This window comes from Argiope bruennichi, chromosome X1 (genome assembly GCF_947563725.1).
Source record: "Argiope bruennichi chromosome X1, qqArgBrue1.1, whole genome shotgun sequence".
NCBI classification, from domain to species: domain Eukaryota; kingdom Metazoa; phylum Arthropoda; class Arachnida; order Araneae; family Araneidae; genus Argiope; species Argiope bruennichi.
In genome coordinates, this window is record NC_079162.1 from 15,439,985 (window position 1) to 15,463,038 (window position 23,054).

Sequence of the window (23,054 nt, forward strand, 5' to 3'; positions counted from 1 at the left end):
TTTGAAAGATTCTAGATTGAATAATTAAGGTTAAGGACACAATTGAGAATAACGACTTAATTGTAAAATAACAAATGGTTTTAAGAGAACATATAGAGATATCTTTTTTAATGGAAAATCACCTTACAAAATTGTCTAGTCGACTCAAATACCCGCGCCCACAAATTTTACTCCCAAAATTTTAATTCATTTAAAAGATTTTTGAAAGATTCTCGAATTATAAATATCATCGATAAAAAGATATGTGATAATATCATTTTCAGTTCCCATTACATTTGGCAAGAATGATTTCTTACAGAATGTACTAAAACTGAATTGACAATTTTCCTCTTCTCATCCTCAGTATCTGTACTACACGGCAGCTATTTTAATACCTATAGGTCTAATTAGAAACACTGTAATTCTGTAATGCTGGCTAAGCGATAACGACCATTATACGAATTCTATAGTAGAATTGTCGGAGTTTTGCGTTGTATTTATGAAGTAAATTGGGAAAGATAGCTAGCATATATGAAGATGTTTTCTTCAAGATATTGAAAAAATAGACGGTCCACCAATAAGTGGACACTAACATTCTATGGTTGGTTCATGGTATATAATAGTTTGACTTCAGATTATAGCGATCACATAATATCGAACGGGATGAGGCAGGCACAAAAATAACGCCGAAGTAATTAATTCACAGTTTCTGTTTGGAGTTATCTCAATGGAAATCGTGTTTGAAACTGCTGTAAAATCTATAGAGAACCTGGCTTTCGTAAATTGGCAGTAAATGGCTTTCGTTGATTTGAACATGAGTGAGAAGCGTGATGTGTTCCGGACAGTTCGTTGGCTTCTCCATAGCCGCTGCGACGCGAGTATTCATATTGGCGATGGCACTTACAATGAGTACCGCCTAATATATTACTTCGAGTAATTTATTAGAGTAATTACATTAAATAATTTTTGTGTTTTCGCTCGCTGATAGCGCTCAGCACTATGTGCCCTCTATCACCTGATCCCATTTGGCAAACAATTACGAAACTTTCATACTTCTAGCCTGTTATTTTCTGAAATTTTATTGAATAATTATGTATCTTCCAAATTATTAAAAAAAAATTCAATGAAACTCCTACATATTCATTCTGATTCTGTATTTGATTTTATTAATGCGGTCTTTAAGTATTTACTTTTTAAAAAAAAGAAAGACGGACAATCTTTTAGTTTTTATAAAATAATAAATATTTTTTCCTTAAAACACATTCGAAGGGAATTTTCATGTCACAACCATGACAGTTTATTGACAAATGTGCATGCAATATTTGTATCAATGAAAGTCTCACACATGAAGATTTTGTTCAACCATGATTTGAAAGTAAGTCAAAAAATTAAATGATTGAAGACAAATATAAAAATGTGAAGAAAAAAAAACAAAAACAAAAAAAAAACTGTTTATCATTTAAAAAAGCGTTAAGCAGCTGAAACCTAAATCTGAAATTTGATTCATATGCCTTGAATATATGTCCAAGGAGATTTAAACATTCGAGTTAAAAAACTTTCCACGAAACGTCTTTTTGAAACTAAGATAAAAAAAAAAATAAGTGAAATATTTAAAATTTTCTATTTTTGTGAAATAAAATAAAGGTTATGGAATAGTACAACGAAGAAAATGGGAATCAATCGAAATTTATATTTCTAATACAAGCAGAGTGCAAAAAGCTTTATAGAGCAAATGTCTTATTATGCAAAATAAGTGCAGAAAGTAAAACTTTTGATCATTCTAAACTTAAGTTGTACAATAAATCATTAAATATATACGATGAAATATATTTTGCCGTTCCAATATATGTCATTGAATTTGTACAATGTACATAATGTTGAAAGTTTTCATAAATATTTCTTAGTTAATGCCTTGTACGGTATTCTTTAGCATGAATAGCTGTTATAAATCTTCTTGGTAATGATTCAACTAAATTTCCTGTCTCTAGATAAAACATTCTTGATTAAAATCAGTTCTTAAGTCATTTCAATCAAAAATTTGTCTGTATCCAAAATTTTGATCCAGAATTTCACATAAATATTCAATCATATAAAAGTTAGATGACCGAAGAGAACATTTTTGTAAACTTCGGGGTATTATGTAATATAACTGTGTGGTTAAGATGCAGGGAAACGTAGTTTTTGTTGAAAGCCTTTTTTGCCGTCAATTATTTTTTAAATACCATATTTATAATTCCATTTATAATGGCTAATTTACCGACGCCAGAAAACCCCAAACAAGTACGCATCCACTCCCAAGATTTGTTGCTGTCGGAAATTCCTTTGGTGCATTTCACTTCCTCTTCAGCATTCGTCTTCCAAAACTGAATTTATTTGCCTGAAAAAATGTTTTCCTAAAATTATTAGCTTTTATTTACCTATTTCTTAATAAAAGTTAATCAGATTCTTTCATTCAAAGAATTTTCATCTCGCACCATGACTGTGGAAGGGATTTAATAGCTTCAAGAAGTTTTTTAATTAGTTCGTTTTAGAAAATCTTATTATATTATTTTTACGGCCCATTTCCAGGATTTTATATTTCTTTAAAATTGCAGCAAAGCATTGTGTATATATGTATATATAAGAAGTCAGTTTATTAATGAAAAGCAGACTAAACCAACCACAAACTGATGACAAAAATTTGCATTTGTTTCAGTGTGCGAATATTTTTTAAACTCCAATAAATCATCAATTTTTGTTTTCCTTGCCTTTAAAAACTATTACAGCATTAATTATGATTTTTTTTTCAGTATTTGTGCATGGAAAATTATATTTCATTTGTTATTGCCATTTGAAATCATCTATAGAATTAAACCTCAAAAATAATAGTTTATTCCGCAAAAACACTTTTACGAATAATATCTATACTAATTCATATTCAATAAAATGCTACGTTCTTACGTTGTTTTTAAGCCTAAACTGTACATAAAATCGTTTTCATTCACAGGCTTTCTTTTCTACTTCGAAATGAAATATTACATAAACTTTTATTTTGGAATAAAAATTCTGCTTCAAAATTTAATTTGAAAAGGCAATATCTAACAAGTTGCAAGAGTCTGAAGTTTATTTCATTGGATGTGTAAAAAATAACATTAGTTGGAAATAATAGAATTTAAATCGATATTTTTTTTACAGAAATACCATTTCTCAATTTTTTTTCGATAGTACACATTGAAAAACTATGTACACATTGAATGACTTAATGTACACATTAAAAGACTTAAAAATTCGATAATGGTATGGTCTCAGCTACTGAGATGGAGATATCCAAATTCGGAAACCGATTGCACTAAAAATCCGTTGTATATATGGGTTTGGTATATGCTGAATTCCCTTTGTGGAATGGCAAGATGTCTGAAGAAGAGGGTAATAGCTGAGGTGTTGCCCTCATCATCTTATAGGGGCTCAAAATTATGAAGTTCTTCCTAAAATAGCCCATGTGTAGCTTTATAACGGGCCGTTAATTTTATACTTAAATCATACCTCGTAATTTTTCTCTATGATTTAATTTCATGACATTTTTTATTTTATTGTCTCATTGATTCAAAAAGGAGTCCGTGGGTCGGACATTCATGATCATTCCAATAGAATCTCTTTTGGCGCAGTGTGGAGAGATCGTAAATTTATGGATTCTACGCCATTTTTGCAATGGATTATAAAGAATGCGAATGATATGACTTTAGCTCATTCGGAAAATATGATTATTTGATGCCCAATTGGCGCTTTATTACTAAAATTAAGGAATTAAAATAAATCTTTTCATAGTATTATTTTTAAATAGAAGTTTCTTTAAAGCAAAAAAATACTCTTTTCTTTAGAAAAATTAATAACTTTTTTGTTATTCTTTACTCACGCAGTATCTTAAACATGTCAAGGAATTATCTTGCATTTATTTAAAAGATAATTAGAATTACATTAAGTTTAATAAGAGTAAGAATGTAGAATTATATTGTAATGGAACTCCAAGCAATTTTATATTTTTTCAGTCTTTTTAGTAGTTATATATTTTTAAAAATTTGTTTCATTTTTTTAAAGAAAATGAGTGTCAGTTACTCCAACGTAAAATTGAGGAGGTGGCTAATATGGCAGAAGTATCGCTTGAAGTTAGTACTTGTATTTAAATACCATAAATTTAGATTACAAACATTACTTTTCAGTTAAATATATTTAGTTGATTTCATTTCTACAGCAAAAGCTTTCTCCCTTGATGTCAAGAGTTAATGACGTCAAATGATACAATCTCCAATTGGTGGAGGTAAAACGCAAATTTTGGTTTTATTATTTTCCTTAAGCTTATAAAAAGGGTCTGTTTCCTTTTTATAATCTAGATGCAGATAAAAAGCTCTCTTTCTTAGAATTTAGATATTTTTGTTAACAGAAAATCCATTACCACTCATTGGAGTTCATTTTTTTCTCATAAACTGCATCCAATAGTCACATTTTCGCTTCCAACCATGAATTATTAAATGTCTGGTAAGATGATTATCCTTTAATGTGTATAATCGAATTAACGAATTAAAGCAGGATAATTTAGGATTTGATATGATCGCTAGCCTTGCCGTGGGATTATGTCACATTACCTTGAAACGAATATTATAAGCTGACCTAAAAATAAATCACCGGATATGAAAACTTTTCTTAGACGCACCAGATTATCAACTAAATAGTGTGATCCTTGAAAATAGTAATTCTGTGATAAATGTAGTAGATATAATTTTTTATTTTCTTCTCTTATTGACTTATCCATATGAAATTCAATACAATGTAAAAGTTATTAGTAGAAAAGCAAATACAAAGATAAAATGTTATTTACCTACAGTATTCCACCAGTTGTCGCAGGAGCTCCAGGGCAGAATGCTTCTTAAAGAAGATATCAAGTAAAATAGAGCCCATGCTAAAATCATATTGTAATATATCCCTACGAGAGTAGACATTAAGAACATAGCGTATCCAAGGCCTAAAAATTAAAGAAAGTGCCGTTTATTAAAAAAAAAATAAGCTGTGCTATTTTCGGGTTGCTTTCTGCATAAAAGCTAGCTTTTAATTTCATAACTCATTTTCCAAAACATAAAATTCTAACGTTCTTATACATTGTATTTAACTCGGCTTGTTTCTTGTTCTTAAAGATCGAATTTTATAATTTATTTTCCTTTGTCATTTCAAATTTGCTAGATTTTTGTAAACTTGCCTGCTTTCAAAAATATCACATTATTTTAATATTTTTAGAACTCAATTGCTAACCAATCGATTCATTCAATTAAATTTCTTTCAATATGAGTGGCCTCATTTAATGATGAATTTCAGAACAATTGCTTTGAAAATTCTGTGATAATTATATATAATAATGAATTTCAAACTGAAAACAAACAGTGGAAAATAATTAAAATGAAATATCTGGATTTTCGTGCATTAACAAAAGTGTTTTTTAAATGTTTTATTTAATAATTTTTTTCCTTTGTTTCCTTCGTGATGAGTTCAAGGTTGAAAAATCACGAATCCAGGTCGGGCTGAACGTGTAGCTGGACCTGGTGCATACATATCCGTCGTAGTTCGAGCATCTTCTTTATGGAGAGTAGGCTTCCGCATCGTCATTTGATAAACTCAAAATGGCTCTTGTATAGCTTTAAAAAATGAAGATAAATCGAACATATTATATTATTACCATGTTGTCATTTGAGAGTGTTCTTCCCATGCGTTTTATAAAATTCCTTATCATCATTTTGAGCTATTTTACACAAAGTTTCATCCACATTTTCAAGATCACCTGTTTATTGCTTCGAGGAAGAAAAAGAAGCAATGAACAATGTTCTCAAATGTGACTCATCTTGTCGCCAAAAATGTTTCTAGAACAAAGTTTTTCTTCTATTTTCCTGGTAATTCTTTGTAATTTAAACAGAACATGATTGTAGTTAAAATTTAATACAAACTCGTTTTGAGAATTTTTCACTTTCAACATGACACTCTTGGATATCATATTCACTCTAATTGCTTCATTAAAAATAAAATGAAAAATAATTGCTTTACGTGTACCTTGAAACAAAGGTGATATTTTCCAGATTGTAATTGGTCCTTCACTTGCATATTGTCCGAATGACAGTTCCAGAAAGAAAAGAGGTAGACCCACGAAAACTAACATGATGGCATAAGGAATTAGAAAAGCACCTAGAAAACAACATCCAGAATCAATAGAATTCTTATCAATGGGTCAATTTCAATACATTTAAATTAAAAATGTCGCACAGTGGTTCAATTTCGGACACAAGCGGGCCAAAAAATTAGATATTATTAAAAGCGATAGAAGAACAATTTATTATGAATCACAATGCAATAAAAATGAAGTATAATTAAATTTAAAATTTTTAAGTAATAAAATATGATAGAAACGATTAGATGCATTATTCACTGAATGCATACTATATTTACACTATTGAAATAATTTAATTTTTCTTTATTTTAAAGTATTTTACAGACGGAACTATTGTTCAGAAAGTTGTGAAATTTTGTGAAAGACATAATGGAGGGGAGGGAATTCGTTTCAGCGAATGAAAGAAAAAAATCATTCAGAACTTCGCCGCCACAGAGTTTTTTAAAATGAATCCCACAATTATTATATATTTGCGATAGTTTACAAATTTTATTACAACAAAACATGCTCAACATGACAGCTATTATTTTCAGCTACTATTTGGAATGGTAAAATAGCATGTACTATATTTGACAGCCGTGTGTTCTGAGAAATACTACGGACATGTAAAAGGCTGTCTTTAAGATCAGTTAAAGTTTGATATCACGACTTACTATATGTTTCAACGCTCTCAAAGCCAAAAATCACATGGTTTGTGGTCTGGAATCGGAGAGGACACAGATCACGAAAGTGGTGGTTGATGACACATTCTTCTGTAAAGTGAATTTGGAGGATGTTCTTAACATAAAAGCTAATGTGTTCGAGAAGTTCCATCTTGCATAAATATTGTGCGTGAAAGGCACTGACGTAGTTGAAGTAGCAGAAAAATTTTATTCTCTAACAGCGATGCATGTCGTTGCCTGGTTATCGAGCAAATACTTCTCACACTTATTTCTTCGAAGAAATACGACCCAAAAATAACTGATGCAGTAAACCCACGCCACATTATTATTTTTGGTTTCCTGTAATGAGTGTTCACCGAGTCGTCCAAATGAAATTGTGCTTCGTCTGCCCAGAGGATATAGCGCCATTATAAATTAACCTGAAAGCGAGTAAGAAACTGAAGTACTCGTACCGAAATTCTAAATAATGTGGGAAAAACTCTGAAGAAATTGTTTGTACGGATATTATTGTAGGATACTCTGCATCATTTTCTGGACAGTTGAATGATCTTCTGGACAGAGTATCTAATTCTTCTGCCACAGGACGGACACTAGTACTAGCCTGTAAGTCGGAAGCTTTATCCTCTTCCTTCTAGAGTGCAACCTTTTCTGTTACTTCTGCAGAAACAAGTAAGTTAAACTAAATCTGTTTCTTCGAATTTGGCTTCCATTAATAGAAGATTTTCAACAGTCAATAGACCTTTTCGCAACCCCTTAAAAGTCCGATATTTCTTTAGAGTAACTGCTGCGGAATTTTTGTTTTGATAAAACTATTTAACTAATAAATCACCATCTGGTAGACGTAACGACATTATTATTAGTAAAAGCGAGCCATTGAAAACAAAATTTCCGCGAAAGTTTCTAGGATTTATAACAGCTCCTGCTTGTCGTGGATTAAAATTTGCGATTTTTTCGCTTCTTCGCCCGTTTGAATCTTTTGTTCAAAAATTTGTTATCGAACAAGTTGTCGATCGAGCGCAATTGTCGAACGACGTCTCGTTAAGAGGCCTTGTACATCGGAGTTACTCGAGCATTCGAAGGTAAATTTCATAACGGAACCCGAGTACCTGCATCGAAAGACAATTCGTCACTTGAACGTTTCGCTTTTTACCATGTTCAGATTTAAAAATCTAAATAAAAAACCAGTCGTAAATGTGTAATTCATTAAAAAAAAACGCCCTATGGTGAGGAAATTTTGAACTAATTTTTTTATTAACTGAAACAAATTCCCATTCCTTAATTATGTCTTACACTCAATTTCATAACTTTCTGAACAACAATTTCGTCTGTAAACAATTGTAAAAAAAAGGTCGTTGAATTATGGACACCCTGCATATTCCGTTTTTCGTCTTCACTTTAATGTTCTTTACTTTCGAAAGGTCTGCATCCTCAATGAATGATTATTCAGAGTGGCATATAACATCGTCATCAGCAATAATATCCTCTACATAGATGAGATATTTCTTAAGGAAATTACTTTCATCACAACCCAATTTATATACAATGATCGCACTTTTTTCAATATAATTAATTTATTCATCTACATGCATAATAATTTTATTTTGTACTTTGAAAAGTCTTTTTATAGTTTATCAAAAATGCCTCTGTTTTAGAAACCAATTCCGTTTTTATTCTGTCGGAAGAATAATATTTCTTTTTAACAGCTGTAATATCATGGTAATTTGGATAATTAATAGGTTGCAGCCTTTGACAGAGCTCAACACGCACAAGCATATATGTATATATTTATTTATTTATCTTGAAAAACTCATAAATGTGCATTCTTCAAAAGAATCTCAGGATATTTTTTTCTACCGCATATTTTCGCGTTACCCCTTTGGTAGCTCTTTCAAGAATAGAACTTATTATTCCCATCATATTCGTAACATCTCTTCTAACGTTCATTCTTTCTAGGGTAACCTGAGTGACACAAGTCTTTGTTTGTTTTACAGTTTCTTTGATTTTGTGCTTTTCACGTTTGATTGAAAAGTGATAAAAAGCAGCTAAACAAGTTTCAATAATCACTTTACTTTCAGCCATTTCTCATTAACGATGTTCTGTTGTAGCCTCAACTGCCTTTATTTTAGACTTATCAAAAATGAATGAACTTTTGTTTAATTTCGTTTTTTGAACAACATAATATATTGAATTTCATTTTAATATGCTAAATGAGGTCATCCTCCAAATATTTCTTTGAAGAATCGCATATCTTTGCATTTTCAAACACAGATCTTTTGGACAGAATTTTATTACGAATTATTTATTAGAAATTAAATTTAGCTTCAGAAGTTATAATAAATTAAAATTCCTAGTTAATAATCATATAAGAACAGCCAAAATTTGTTTTGTCATTCACTGGAAGATCAATAATTCATTTTCAACTGCTATTTCGACGTAAAAATGGGTACAAAAAGAGATGCAATCCTAAACATCAAATATTTTTTAAAAAAACAAACAAATACATATTTTATGCGTTATATAGCTTTCATGGAAAATAATACATCGAATGAGATTCAAAGGATATAAAATATCAAATATATGTTTTGTTCTTCAATAGTGGCTAAAAATAATAAATATAAACAAAAAAATAATTTTTCTGTAATGAGAGCTCACGTACAATCGCTAGAAAATTCTTCTTTTGAAGATCTTAAATAAGAAGAAGTGATGAATAATTGACGACAAATTTCTCATGATTTTGTCTCTCTGCATAATAAACTTTTATTTCAACTACAATTACAGATATTTTTATGAAATGAGTTTGGGTTTTGTTCACTGGCTCAGCGATCTGCGCATCGATGGGAGAAGGCTGTTGCTTATATTTAGTATAGATGACCTTGCGCTTCTAATCCCTTATCGTCCAAGTTTTCAAAGAAACAAAAAGCATACGGGTGTGAACGGGAAATAGGACACGAGACAAAGAGAGTCAAGTCTAGAAAGATAAACAATCGGATAGAAGAATTGGACATCAACACTTAGCAATTTCCAGTGATGCGCGAAAAGACAGAAAAATATTTAAAATTATTCTGCTTGGTGCAAAATAAATAAATAAGTATTCCTGTTAAATTTCAGGCTTCTAATCTTATATTCGAAATGCCACTCTCATTAATTCTCATTAATTTCTATTAATTTTTTTGTTGAAAAATTCCCATTTTAAGGATTTTTCCAACAGTAATTAATTTTGTAGCTTTAGAGGATTTGAAAACGCTAATCTAAAAGAAATAAGACATCTTATTAAACTTGATGAGCATTATTTTACAATATTTAAATAAAAAATTTTTTCAGATTTTAATATCGGATATTTATGAAATACAAGAAGGTTTTTGAACGAAATTGGAATCCATTAAAAAAAGAGAGAAATCAAGAAAATAACTATTTTACTGTCAAAATTAATTTTTAAGTCACTTTAAAAGACACTGGACCATTTTAATTCTGATATCCGAGTAAATTTGTTCCTGACCAACCAACGATGTAACAAATTGTTGTTCTAAAAATAATTTTCTTCTTTGTCATACTTGCCGATATAAAAGAATTCTAATTCAAGTATCAACAAATTGCGCAGAAACTTAATTAATAATCGTTAAGGATATTAAGTATCTCATGTTACGTTCCATATGTATTTCATCAGCATTTTATATCTTAGAAAAATGTAGAATTTTTTTTATTTCACTTCATTCAGAGTTAGAATGTGTTGCTTTAAGTGCTGCAGCCAAAAATCCATTACAATTACTTTAAAAAAAATGGAAAAAAAAATTATGGAGGCTGAAGTGAATAAGGTACAAAATGCGCTGTAATTGTGGTTGCATGATGCCATAGATGGTAAAAAGAAATCCCCAAATTTATAATTGGTATTCTTAAATTTTCTAAAAGCAGCTGAAGTAATTTCGCTGTATAAAATTCCCGGTCTTTCTCAAAAACAGATGGACACATGAAACCACATAAACAGGCCATGATTAGTTTTCTATCGTGAATATTAAAAAAGAAATTACCTTAGAAATAGATTAAAGCATAAAAACATCTGTTACAATTCAGATTTTGTCTTTTAATGACAAACAAAACTCTTACCTCCTCCATTTCTGTAACACAGGTACGGAAACCTCCAGATATTGCCCAAACCAACTGCATAACTAAGACAAGAGAGAAGAAACTCGATTCCATTGCTCCAGTTGCCTCTTTCTTTGTTTTCATCCACATCGGTTTGCAGAATTTTGTTGTCGATCATAAGATCAGGTATAATATTTAATGTAGGGCTGGGCATAGCGACCGTTTTCGGTTGTAGCAACTGAAAGAAAAATAGAGAAATCTCAGGACGAATGGATTATAAAGAAAACAAAATAATCAATGCGATTAATTGATTATTATCAACAAGTCAAAGAGATGAATCACATTGATCGGTTATTATTAATAACAACCCATTTAGCATATCGGCCGTAATATATTGTATATTTCCTATCTATTTAACTACTTTTTATTAATATCTCAGTTATTCATGTTCGAATTTTTTTATATCTGAATTTTTGGTTTCATGTTTTTTCATAACCTTGGATTTCTTTGCATGTACATTTTTTTTGTAACAGATTTTTATTAAGTTTAAATGCAGGAAATCAAATAACTTATTCTTTTACTATATTTCATACAAACTTATGGAATATTTATCAAAGAATATGGAAATCTTAATTTCAGAGCAGAATCCTGACTCCATAATTTTGATTGAATCCATATATTCTTGCAAAATCTGCTTTCAAAACATTGAAATTAGAATTTGAATGGTAAGTTTAGATTCATTATATCTATACGTTACCTCCCAGAATCAAAATTATTTGTATGCATATGATTTAATTACCAGGGCAATTAAATAATTTGATGTTATTAGAGTAATATTTCTGCTGTACTCAGAATAAGTAAATAAAACAGTACCCAGATTCATAGAAATATCAAATGTCATCTTGCGTGTTTAAGATTTCTCTTCCTGATGTCCTAACAGATTTCTAGACCTATTTTAAAGTAGATTTTTCGTTTTAAGATCCTTAATATAGTTATTTGTGCAATCAATTGAGAGTTCTTCCTTTCTGGAATGTACGGGTGGATGATACCATTCCTAATGATCATCGAGAATTCTTTCGCATTTTCTGTCGCAATCTAATGGACTTCCCGTATTTAGAAACAATCTTCCAATTAAAAAGGCCCAGTCGGGGAGTCTGATTTGATGACCTCGACATGAATATTGAATGGCTTCCTGACTTAGACAATTCGAGATATAACCGGTATGAAAATGAACAATTCAAGTGAAATGGTATGAAAACTGTAATCAGTGTAGAATAGATTACGGAATAAGCTATTTTGATTCAATTAAAAAAAAGTGTTAGAAAGAAATGAAGAAAATTCTTGGATATATAATTTAAATCTTTTAAAGCAACATTTATTTTCTAATAAGGGTATATTATTAATTTTTGATTGAGATTTATTTAAGAAAAGAAATTACTTTAGTTTATAAAATTTGCTTTATTTATTAACTGATTTAATTAATTAATAGTTAATTAAAATATCAAGAAATTCGTTATAGTTTGGTCATCGAAAAATTTGGTCAAAACGTGTATCAAAATTCTTTACAACGTTAGGTATGGCACATCATTATCTCAAAATAATAATAAATTTGATTGTTAGAACCTTATTATGTGATTTTATTAGAGTTTATTAATAAGGCAAGAGGAATTATATAGCCTGCAATAGGATATGAATTTGGTGCTTACAAAATGGAATGTGGACTCGTTCTTTATGAGACATAAGAACGGAACTAACTTAAGCCCTTCGCTGACATCGAATTATTGAATTTTTAGTTTTAAATCTGTACTTTTTGAAAAAGAGCATGAAAATGTCCACTTTCTTGAAAAGTAAAGATTGCATATATAAACATTTTATCCTATTTCTAGATTTTTGAAGAAAACTCAAAAGTCTCAAGGGATTTAGCCTGCTCGAATGGAAGCATCAGGAAAAAGTTAAAACAATTAAGCTATTCATTTTTTTACAAAGTTTTAAGTTCAGAACAGCATTTTTAAATTCAATACAAATTTCTACATATTAAATGAGAATAAACAGAAAAACTTAAAGACAAGTTTGTTTTTCTCATTTCAGTTTTTTAATACTTTTTTTTACTATTCTGGATATAAAATGCATTGCCTTTTAACGGAAATAGAATGAAATAAAAATTAGATTTATAATATTAAGACTTATTGATTCATAAAAGCATTAACCATTTGGTTGATAATTATAATAGCATTTTCCTTATGGTCGGCATTGGAAGTAGAAAAGAAAGTACTGGCATTCTGACTATATGTGACAAAAACTTTATTTTGAAGAGATTTTTCTAGAAAAAAGGCAGTAAGTGGATGAAGTTGTTCGAATCCAAACGTTGCATTTAAAAGGTATTTTTTTGTGTACACGGTTGTCACCCTCAACTAGGCAAAGTTTCTGAGCGAGGATTTATTATATGATAATAAATCCCTTTATGATTGTTAAACCATTATGTTTATTAAACAAAAACAAGATTTATTTCTTAATAATTTTATAATGAGAATTTTAAGCTTCCTCGTAAAGATTCATCCATTTTTTCATCAAATTGTGTGATGTCAGATTCATTTTCAAATGTACAATAGTCGAAAGAAACTCTAGATAATTATCAAAAACCAACTTCATTCGAATAGTTTTGTCAACTACATACTTTATAATGAATTAACATTAGCTTCTGGTATGGGAGTGCTCATACCAAGTGAAAATTAATGATAACGAATGTTATTAGTTATGTGAGCAGGACATCATCTTTCTTGTTATATTGACGATTTATTCAAAGTTAATCCATATGACAAAGTCATGGAAATTGAAACTGGCCTATTTCCAATAAGTCTACAAGATGCAAATATGAGTGAAGAATCAAAAAGAATCTGATTTTTGTTATTCCCAGAAATATGCCAAGTAATCATCGTACAAATTTCAATTGTGCCAATTCTCCCAATGTCTTTATTTTGTAAATAATATTGAACCGTAGCCTTAGTTAAAGTGGTGAAGAGGTATTCCCGGTAAAAAAAAAAAAAAAAAAAAAAAAAAGACTTATAATAGAGCAAGTATATTCTACTTCGATAAGCTAAAAAAATAAATCCTAGTCCTTTATATCACATTTAAAAACATTTCCACATTCAACAATGCATTGTTAATGGTATTTTAACAATGACTAGTTTCAGCCTGGATATCAAATTATTCCCTCCTTCAAATCTATAAATTCAATTTAAAAGGTTTACGTATGAATACAAAATATTTTTATTGATTTAAAATTCAGTATTAGTTCAGCAGGAACCGTTTTTAACACTTTTATTTAGTTCGATCTGTTTTATGTTTGTAACGGTGGAATTTTGTAATTTATTTTTCACTAACTTCTTGACATGCTAGAAGACGGTGAATTAAAAAAAATTAGAACTTTATTATTAATTAATTATCAACTAAATAACAATTTTATTGCAAACAGTGGTGCTACCTGCTGATGAATTTCAGAAATAATATATATCATTACTGAAAAGTAAGAATTATTAAAATAAAATAAAATGTTTAGAATACTTATCAGATTGTAATTTAAAAACTTGAATTTATTAATCTGATCGTAATATTTATGGAAAAATTTACTTTCCTCTGTGAATTTTTTTGGAATTCACTTTTTTTGTGCATTATTATTTTTTCTTTTTGTCACTGTCTCCTTTTATGATTTTTTGATCAGAAAAGAATTTTAATTAATTAGAGTCTCTGATGTTCCAGTTTATTGATTTCGAACATCCCGATGTTCAATTGTACTACAAAAGATATTAATTTTGTTTCTCTGTAATAATTCCAAAGCGTTTTAAGTGTTTCGAAACTGACAAAGAAAATAGATAATTAATTGCAATAATAATGGAATGGATGTGATTGTCATAAACATAGTCATTATTTCAAACTTAAATTTGAAAAGTGCGTGTTAAATTTCTTATAATAAAAACTCTCAGAAGATTCAATTCCCTCAACGAGCTCTGGAAATACAGGCAGAATCATGTCTATCTACAATTTTGCATTACTGTCTATAAAGTAATTTCGTTTTAATGATCTGTAAAACCTACAATTCCTAATGTCTCCAATTATCATCATTCAGGTATGGTTATAAAATAATTGCTTTTCAAAAACGAAACTTACAACACAATGTTTATTTTTTAAGATTTGAAAACATTAACATATTATTCGAATGGCGATAGAGACAATAATTATTTTAAGTTAAGAATTTGTCTTTCCAGTTTTTTTTTTTTTTTTTTTTTTTTGCATATTAGTCTTAGTTTAAGATCTGTTAGATCTCGGTTTTAAGGCTTTTGATACTAAAAATGGATTTACCTGCATCATTCACATTATAGAATAATCTGAATTTTTAAAAATAAAAACAAATACATAATTTAAATTTTTGTACACTGATTAAAACTTCAAAGTAAAGGCGACGATCAGTAGCATTTAGAATGTTGTCCGAGCATTATGATTTTCTTTAATTAAAAAAATCATCTCTATTTTTAATTATAAAACAAACATAGTTTTCAGGCTGTATTTGTATAATCAACATTTATTTGCCTCCTGTACGGTTTATTTATCTCTTGCCATTTCTACTCTTAATGCTTTACATTATAAAACTATTTGAAACAGACAACTATTCAGACAAAAAAGGCTTCAAGCTTTGAACTTTTTGATCCTTTGTACACAATTCAGGAAAAGCTCTCAGATCTTTAAAAGGAATGAAAGAAGCTATAATAATAAAAGTGAGATATGCCTTAAATTTATGAAGACTTAGCGGGAATTGATCTCTTAAAATACTAAACGGATTTCAAAAAGAAAAGTCATAAATATTTTACTACCATTTCAAAATCTTAGTCACAGTATCGCAATTCCGAAACGTGTTTAGCGAATGAAAAATGAAATTACCTATAATGCATTCTTTTATTTGGTGTATTAATCAAAAGATCCGGAAAATTATCATCTCTTGAGCTTACATATTAAAATATTTTATACATTCGAATTCCAATCTTATATTTTACACATATTTAATATGAAAATAAGTAATATTAATGCCAATATAAGTATATTCTGAATAAAACAGTTTCAAATTTAAAAAGAGGTACTCTTTAATTATTTCTGCAACACAGAAACCACTTGAGTAACATATTGTATGGTTGCAATCTAAAATTAGCAGAATTTTAGGAACATAATGGTAATAATTACAAATTCATGTGAAGGAAATCTAGTTATTTTCCTATAGATTATTAATTTTAAAATGTTGTATCTGATTTTATCTAGTATGAAAAACAAGACATTCATTTCGAAAATATATTCTGTTTGCGCTACATCAAATATTCGGAAACTTCAATTTATTTTATTCAAAATATGGAGTTTTCTATTCTTAAAAAATTAAGAAAATCCTTTTTGTAGCTATTTAAATACTTATTTCTAAATCTACACAATTAAGAAAAAATTGAGATGCTGATAAAATCAAATGTATAAGATAACAATAAAATGTTACATTTTAACAATAAAAATGTATATTTTCAATGTTTCGAAAAATTCATTGCATCAATAGTTGCTCCGCTATCCTAATAATTTTTTAAAAGATAGTTTTAATTACAACAATTCTATATTTATGTTTGTAGGAATTTAAAAAAAAATCAAGTTTCTCTAATATCTGTGTCCTTAATAATTAAGTAAACACAAAAAGAAGTTTGATAAACGTTTTACCTTAAAATTATATTTCTCATCAGTCCACTGTATAGAATTAAGACGTCCAAATTTTTCCTGGTTCATATTTGATCTCCCGAACTTACATAAGCCTCAAATATCTGCACTAATTCAGCGCCGTGCCGACGCTCGATATTTATAGGTCATCCATTCTTCAACGTCGACATCAGTAGCCACTAGGAGTGTACAATCGCACGATGACGTAACTATAAAAAGAAATATTGCGAAGAGGAGTTCGTAAAAGATAAATCTTCACAGTATTTGAGTAAGTGTTTCTCCTGACATCATTTCGGCCCAGCAGAGATGGATTGCGGAGATCTCTGGTCAAATCCCGTGCTTTTTGAAATAGGAGAGATGGAAAAAATGACAGATATTTCTCCTAAATATTTTTAAATAAAAAGTTACTTCCTCTTATAAAAATATCGAAAGAGAAAATATTATTTAAAATTCGATTTGATATTTTGAAGAATCGCCACATATCAAATACATAATTCTGCGAAAATTTGAGGAATATATCAAAATTTAATATTTATAATTTCTGTTATGTCAAATATAGATTTTTTTTTCTGGAATGAAAGTTTTAGAAGCTTTTTTTTCAGTTCTTTTATTGTATTTTTGATTAGAAGATAATAGATAAAAAATAACAATAAATGATATAATAATGAATTTAAGAAAAATACCACTAATTAAATAGTGTTTTAAAAATAAAATTTTTATTATTTTCTCTTTTCTATTTTTTTCTATTAAGTAAAACATTATTATAAGTTTGATGGAATCTTGGAATCAATTATTTTTCTCAAATTCGAGTGGTGTCATATAGAATCAAGATTTAATTAAATGAATCGACTAAATTATGATTAAATTCTAAAAATATTAAAAATTTGTATTTTTATCGAGAACCCACAAGTGTTGAAATTTCTTCTAAAACAGGAAATGAGTAAAAAATCCGTTACCAAATTCCTTTGTTACAAGCCTGAAGGAAATCATATTTTACTTCATTTGTATAAAAGTAACTTAATTAATGTGAATGTATAAAAATGGAAGATCTAATGAACGGAGCTTTTTAATATGGATCATAGTAACACTTCATTACAATCATATGGCAACATGGATGATAATAGAGTTATTACTCAGATTAGAAGAAATAATATCATTTTTCTTCGATAGAAAAAGAACTTTTTTAAGCGGTTAATTAATATATATGGGTTTTCTGTGATTTCCTGAGAGTTGAATATTTTTTCAAAATTATCACGCCTGTATAAAATAAAATAAACAGCTCTATTCAACAAAGGATTCTGTAATATGTATATGGGATACCAAGGATGCAGCCATCAATCAGAAAGTTCCTAGCTTGTTTGGAAAGTACTTGACGTTGTTTAACGTACCCAAAAACTTTTATTTGGATGTAAGGTTTTTATGCACTGTTGTGTCATTAAATACTGGGGACATTTTTTTTTCACTTCAATTATTTTTGATAGTAAAATGAAATGTAATTATCTAATTATGTACGGATTTATAGCTCTTATTCTTTGCCATAAAGTCCTTTTTTTAATGACAATATTTATGGCACTATGTACATGGTGAGGAATAAACTTTTGGTTAAACAGACACCTACTTCACAAATGAGTCGTTATGTTTGTAACTTGTGCATTACTACGATACAGAAGTGTTTTTAACAAAATATCTTTTCTGCGATTAGCGGTAGTGTTCTCTCCTCGACTTAAACAATATGGGGTTTTGTCGTAGTTCAAGTATCCATTGGAAACGATTGGATTTGAAATTTCATACAGATCTACAATTTTGATATCAAGGTCAGATTTCAAATGTTGCGATTTTGAATTATCGCGCTCACATATTTATGAATAGACTGGGACAGATTTGGCCTATACTGCAATTCCAGAAATAAAAAGTATATGAAATTTTATCCATTTTACACTTTTAATTAATTAACCCCCGGGGGCATCTCGTAATGAGGATAAGATGCTTCCGGCATGGTGGTTGGATCTCGCCGCCCTGGAGGGTACAGGAATAGGTGGGAGATCTGACTTCTTCCATTGATGACGGGACGTACTTTCTTCAGGGAGGGTTGTACAGTGGCCGGTGATGGCCCTTAGAACTCAACCACAGTTCCCGCCAGTGTTACTGTTGCGGCGGTCCGGTCATTCAGTTTTATGGTTTAAATCCGTGTGCCTTCGTGACGAGTCGGAGTGTCAGATGTATGACTTACACTTTTAAGTGCCGGAAATCCATCTTCGTTTCTGAATTATTACGCTCACACGCATATAAACTGGCAGACTAAAGGTTACCCGCAGGTAAATTTGTCAAAAATTTGTTAGAAATATGAAATCTTTGTGTAAAGACCACATATTTAAATTTCATCTTTCTAGCTGACTGCATTTTTAGAAATGATAGCTTTTGCATATATTCCAAAAGACGATATTCCAAAGACACGATTCCAAAAGTGCGTTTTTCGAGATTGGGGAAGTTTAGAAACACAAAAACTTATCAAGATATCGGATCTGATTTTTTTTTTTTTTTTTTGATGATAACAAAATTTTTCTATGGCAATTCGTGTATAAGCAAGTAAAAATATTACCCAATACGAGAAAGAGGCTAATTTCATCTACTAAACGTACAAATAGGTTTTACCGAGTTATTTGTGATACATATTGAGAAAAGAAAAATAGTTCGTATTTTTAAAAAAATGAAATATTACTATGAAATTTTAAGTTTATCAGATTTACATCTGCATTCCACACATGGAAATTTTTATTCCAAATTAAAAGGAAAATATTCAGTAAAGGTTTGAATTTCAAAAAGAATCGAGAATCTATAGGAAATCAATGATTTTGAAACTTGACCAAATGGTTTTGTGATGATGACTGAAATGTTTTTGAATAATTGAGTAAAAATGATAATTCATAAAAATAAATTCTTTATGTTGCATTTATTTATAATTAAGGAACACGATAAAATTTTGTACTGTGTCCGTTATTAATTTTACTTAAACTCAATGGAGTGCCGCTTTTCTGTGCTCTATTAAAGATAAAAGTGTTTTCTTTTCTTACATAATTTTACTTGATTTGACTGGATTGGAATATTTTATATAAATTTTTCGTTCTTTTCCTCATGTGCTAGAATTCAAAATTTTTGCACAGTTTTGTGTTCTTGAAGACAATGCACAACTTTAATATGTTCAGAACTTAATTATTGTTCAACCGATTGATTTTAATTAAATTCTAACTTCTTACAAGAAACATCTCTTAGAGAAGTAAATTTGTGAAAAAATTAATAGCATTATTCTATAAGATTTATAAAAAGGAATTATGAAATATTTTAACCTTCAAATGCAGAAAATAACAGAAAAAAGTATTAAAAATGCCCTTTTATTGATGCAATAAAAAGTAGAAAAAAATATTTATCAAAAAAATCTGAGGATTCACTCAGATTTTTTGATAAAACATAAAAGCGTGAGATGCTGAAAACATTGCGATAAGGAAACTAAACTTCAGTGATATAGATAACAAAATAGAAATTCCTCTAAAATTAAAAGATTTTATGAAAATGATTAAAATTCCAATTTACTTAAAATATTTCTATCAATGTTTAACGCTTTTGTCTTGATTCGCATACGTTTGAAAGAAAATTAGTTTTCAATCTTTAGTATGCTCTATTAAAAAGGCTTTTTTGGTTCTTTTTTCAGTTATTTTGATTTAAGATTTCATTTACTCTAAATTATAATCCCAGAACTATGAAATATGCAGGTAGGGAATAAGGAAAAATATATTTATTTTAGTAAAATTATTTATACAATTACTCACAAAATATTATATTATATAATTAAAGAATATTTAAAGAATATTAGTGTTTAAATTGAAGACAGACGTAATATTAACTTTTATTTGCCATTAATTTTTAAACCTATAATCTTTTTTTAAAAGTGATCATCATAGCTGATTTGGTCTATTATAATCGAATACCAATGATTACAGTCGAGTTTGGTCTGCATACAACAACTAGTTGGAAGAATCTTAGAATTCAATATTTTATTTCGACTTACAAGAAATAAAAAGCTCTGACGACATACTCTGCATCAAGAAGAATAAAAATTGTAATGAATAATGATCTTCATAAACTACATTTACACTATGAAAATCGCGAAAATACATACGCAGTACAAATTATATATAAATTTGAGATTTAGAAAAAAAATCACCATTGCTTAATGTATCATCATTTATGAAGACATTTAAAGCAAATGGAACAATTAGTATCGTTTAGTGAGCAGACCAAGATGCCACTGCAATAAAAGTATGCGCCGTGACGGTTCTACCAATGAACTTTTAGTGATTAAAATTTACGAATTTAAATTTAACATCTACTTTTTAGTGTTTTAAATTTTAATGAAAAAATTCGATGGAAATTGCCTTAAATACTTTTAGACCTTAAGACATTTTCTAAGTTTTCATTTTTTTATTTGGAATTTTTATTATGAGTCATTCGCATTTGTGTGATTCATTAATTTCTTCTATAATTATATTATTAATATTAATAATTCTACGTTATACTATATTATAATACGTAAATATATAATATAAATAATATATAATAATACGTAAATATATAATATACGTAAATATATAATATAATATATATTGTAATACGTTATTAATAATTCTTTTATTTAGATGCTTGAGTATATGTTTTCATACACCTGTAAATACTCCTATTTGCAACGCATTCACGAATTTTTTGTAGGCATTATTTCTTAACGGTCTTTATTTGTTTCTTCTCAATTAAGGTCGCATGTTGATGATTATGCTGTTGTATGCTTTTTAATTTCCGTAACTGTAGTTAATATAAAAAAAATATTGTAATTGCCAAAAAAATTCGAACTCGTTTACGCTTCAGACCTCCATAAAACACATATTTGGAATCATGCTTATCTATTTGTGAACACGATAATTAAAAGTAAAACGCGATAGATGGATAAATTCTGGTACACGAATTTTAAACCAAAATTGCAGATTTCTGTCAAATTTCAATCGGAATTCGTAAACGAAAGTCTCTCTGACATTCATCCTTGTACCTGTACAAACAGCTAGAAATATAAAATTTTGCAAACAGTTTTATCATCAGAATTATTAATCTATATCAATTTCTGAACAAATTCGTTAAAGTATGGACCAATCAGTCTGTTAATTCCCGCGATGTGAACGCAATAAGAGAAAGATGCAGCATCATAGAATAATGAAATGTGGCATTGAATCAAAATTGGAGATCTATATCAAAATTTCGTAACAATCAAACTGAAAAAATAGGCTTAAAATTTAGAATCGGCTTTCTTCATTATGCAGGCCATATTATGTTAGTACAAAAAGTAAGTCCTAGGAAGAAAATTCCTGCATATTCATTTAAGAATGCCTCAATGCTATCTATTCATTTATGCTTCTATAAGCGAACATTAGACACTAAAGTATACACTTGGAGATGGACTACTATTTTATCAAAAATATCTATGATATGAAAGTTATTGCAGGAAATCTCATATAGAAATATTAAAAGTTTTGTTTCCTTGCAATGGAACCTTCTATAGCTATAATGTTCCCGAAAATTCAAATCAAAACATAACACTGAAATCGGTTTGAAACCAACAGCGATCCACTAACAACAGCAACAAAATGAGATGTCAAATACAAAATAAAAACATTAGCAATAACCTCCAACTAAAGAGAAAGTATTATGATTCACCAGACCTCAATTCATTAACCTTTGTTACAATTCAGCATAAAAAAAAATGTAAAGTTAGCAGTCTCGTAACCAATTTTTATTTTCTTGGCTTTGTCTTGTCCTCTATCTTGCAATTCCTTCCCTCACTAGCTTTACTTCCTTGCGCAGCGATATTCTCCATACATAATGATCATGAACTATCAATCATAACCAATCATTAAAATCGGATTGAAACAAATACCACTCTACTGAAAGAAAGAAAATGAGCTGTCAAATACAAAAGAATGGCGAAAGAAAATAAAGGAAATAACTTCCAACTGTCCTGTGAAATGTGAATGTAATGAATCAGTACAGTGTAAATAAAAATCTCAGGCCTTAGCTCATTGTTCTTTGCTAAAATCCAGCATAAAAATGTAAATCAAACGTAAAGTTTACAACCCTGCAGCTAATTATTATTGTGCTTAGGATTATACGTACACAAAAAAATCCTGTCTGAATAGCTAGCAGCGTGAAGCATTGATGGAAATATTATTAGTGTGTTGGAATTTTAATCGCATTTATAATAAAATTGCTATTTCATTTCTTATGTGCTGCGTCATTTTTTTTTCTTTTTCTTACGGCTTAATTTCATTTTAATATTGTTTTCAGCATCTCATACTTTAAGAATTAGTTTTGGAATC

At 29.0% G+C, this 23,054-nt stretch overlaps 1 protein-coding gene across 3 annotated transcripts in view; it reads right to left on the reverse strand.

Moving 5' to 3' along the window:
• The window catches only part of LOC129958502 (sodium- and chloride-dependent glycine transporter 1-like), a 121,481-nt gene that overhangs the window by 24,859 nt on the left and 73,568 nt on the right, over positions 1–23,054 (reverse strand). For 2 of the 3 annotated variants that reach the window (XM_056071024.1, XM_056071025.1), the window contains exons 2-4: positions 10,927–11,143; positions 6,049–6,180; positions 4,832–4,975 (exon numbers count right to left, since the gene is read on the reverse strand). In XM_056071024.1, the coding sequence (XP_055926999.1) occupies positions 4,832–4,975; positions 6,049–6,180; positions 10,927–11,143 (493 nt within the window). Of the gene's footprint in view, positions 1–4,831; positions 4,976–6,048; positions 6,181–10,926; positions 11,144–16,644; positions 16,804–23,054 lie in introns of those variants that run through there. The other variant, XM_056071023.1, reaches the window with a different exon arrangement.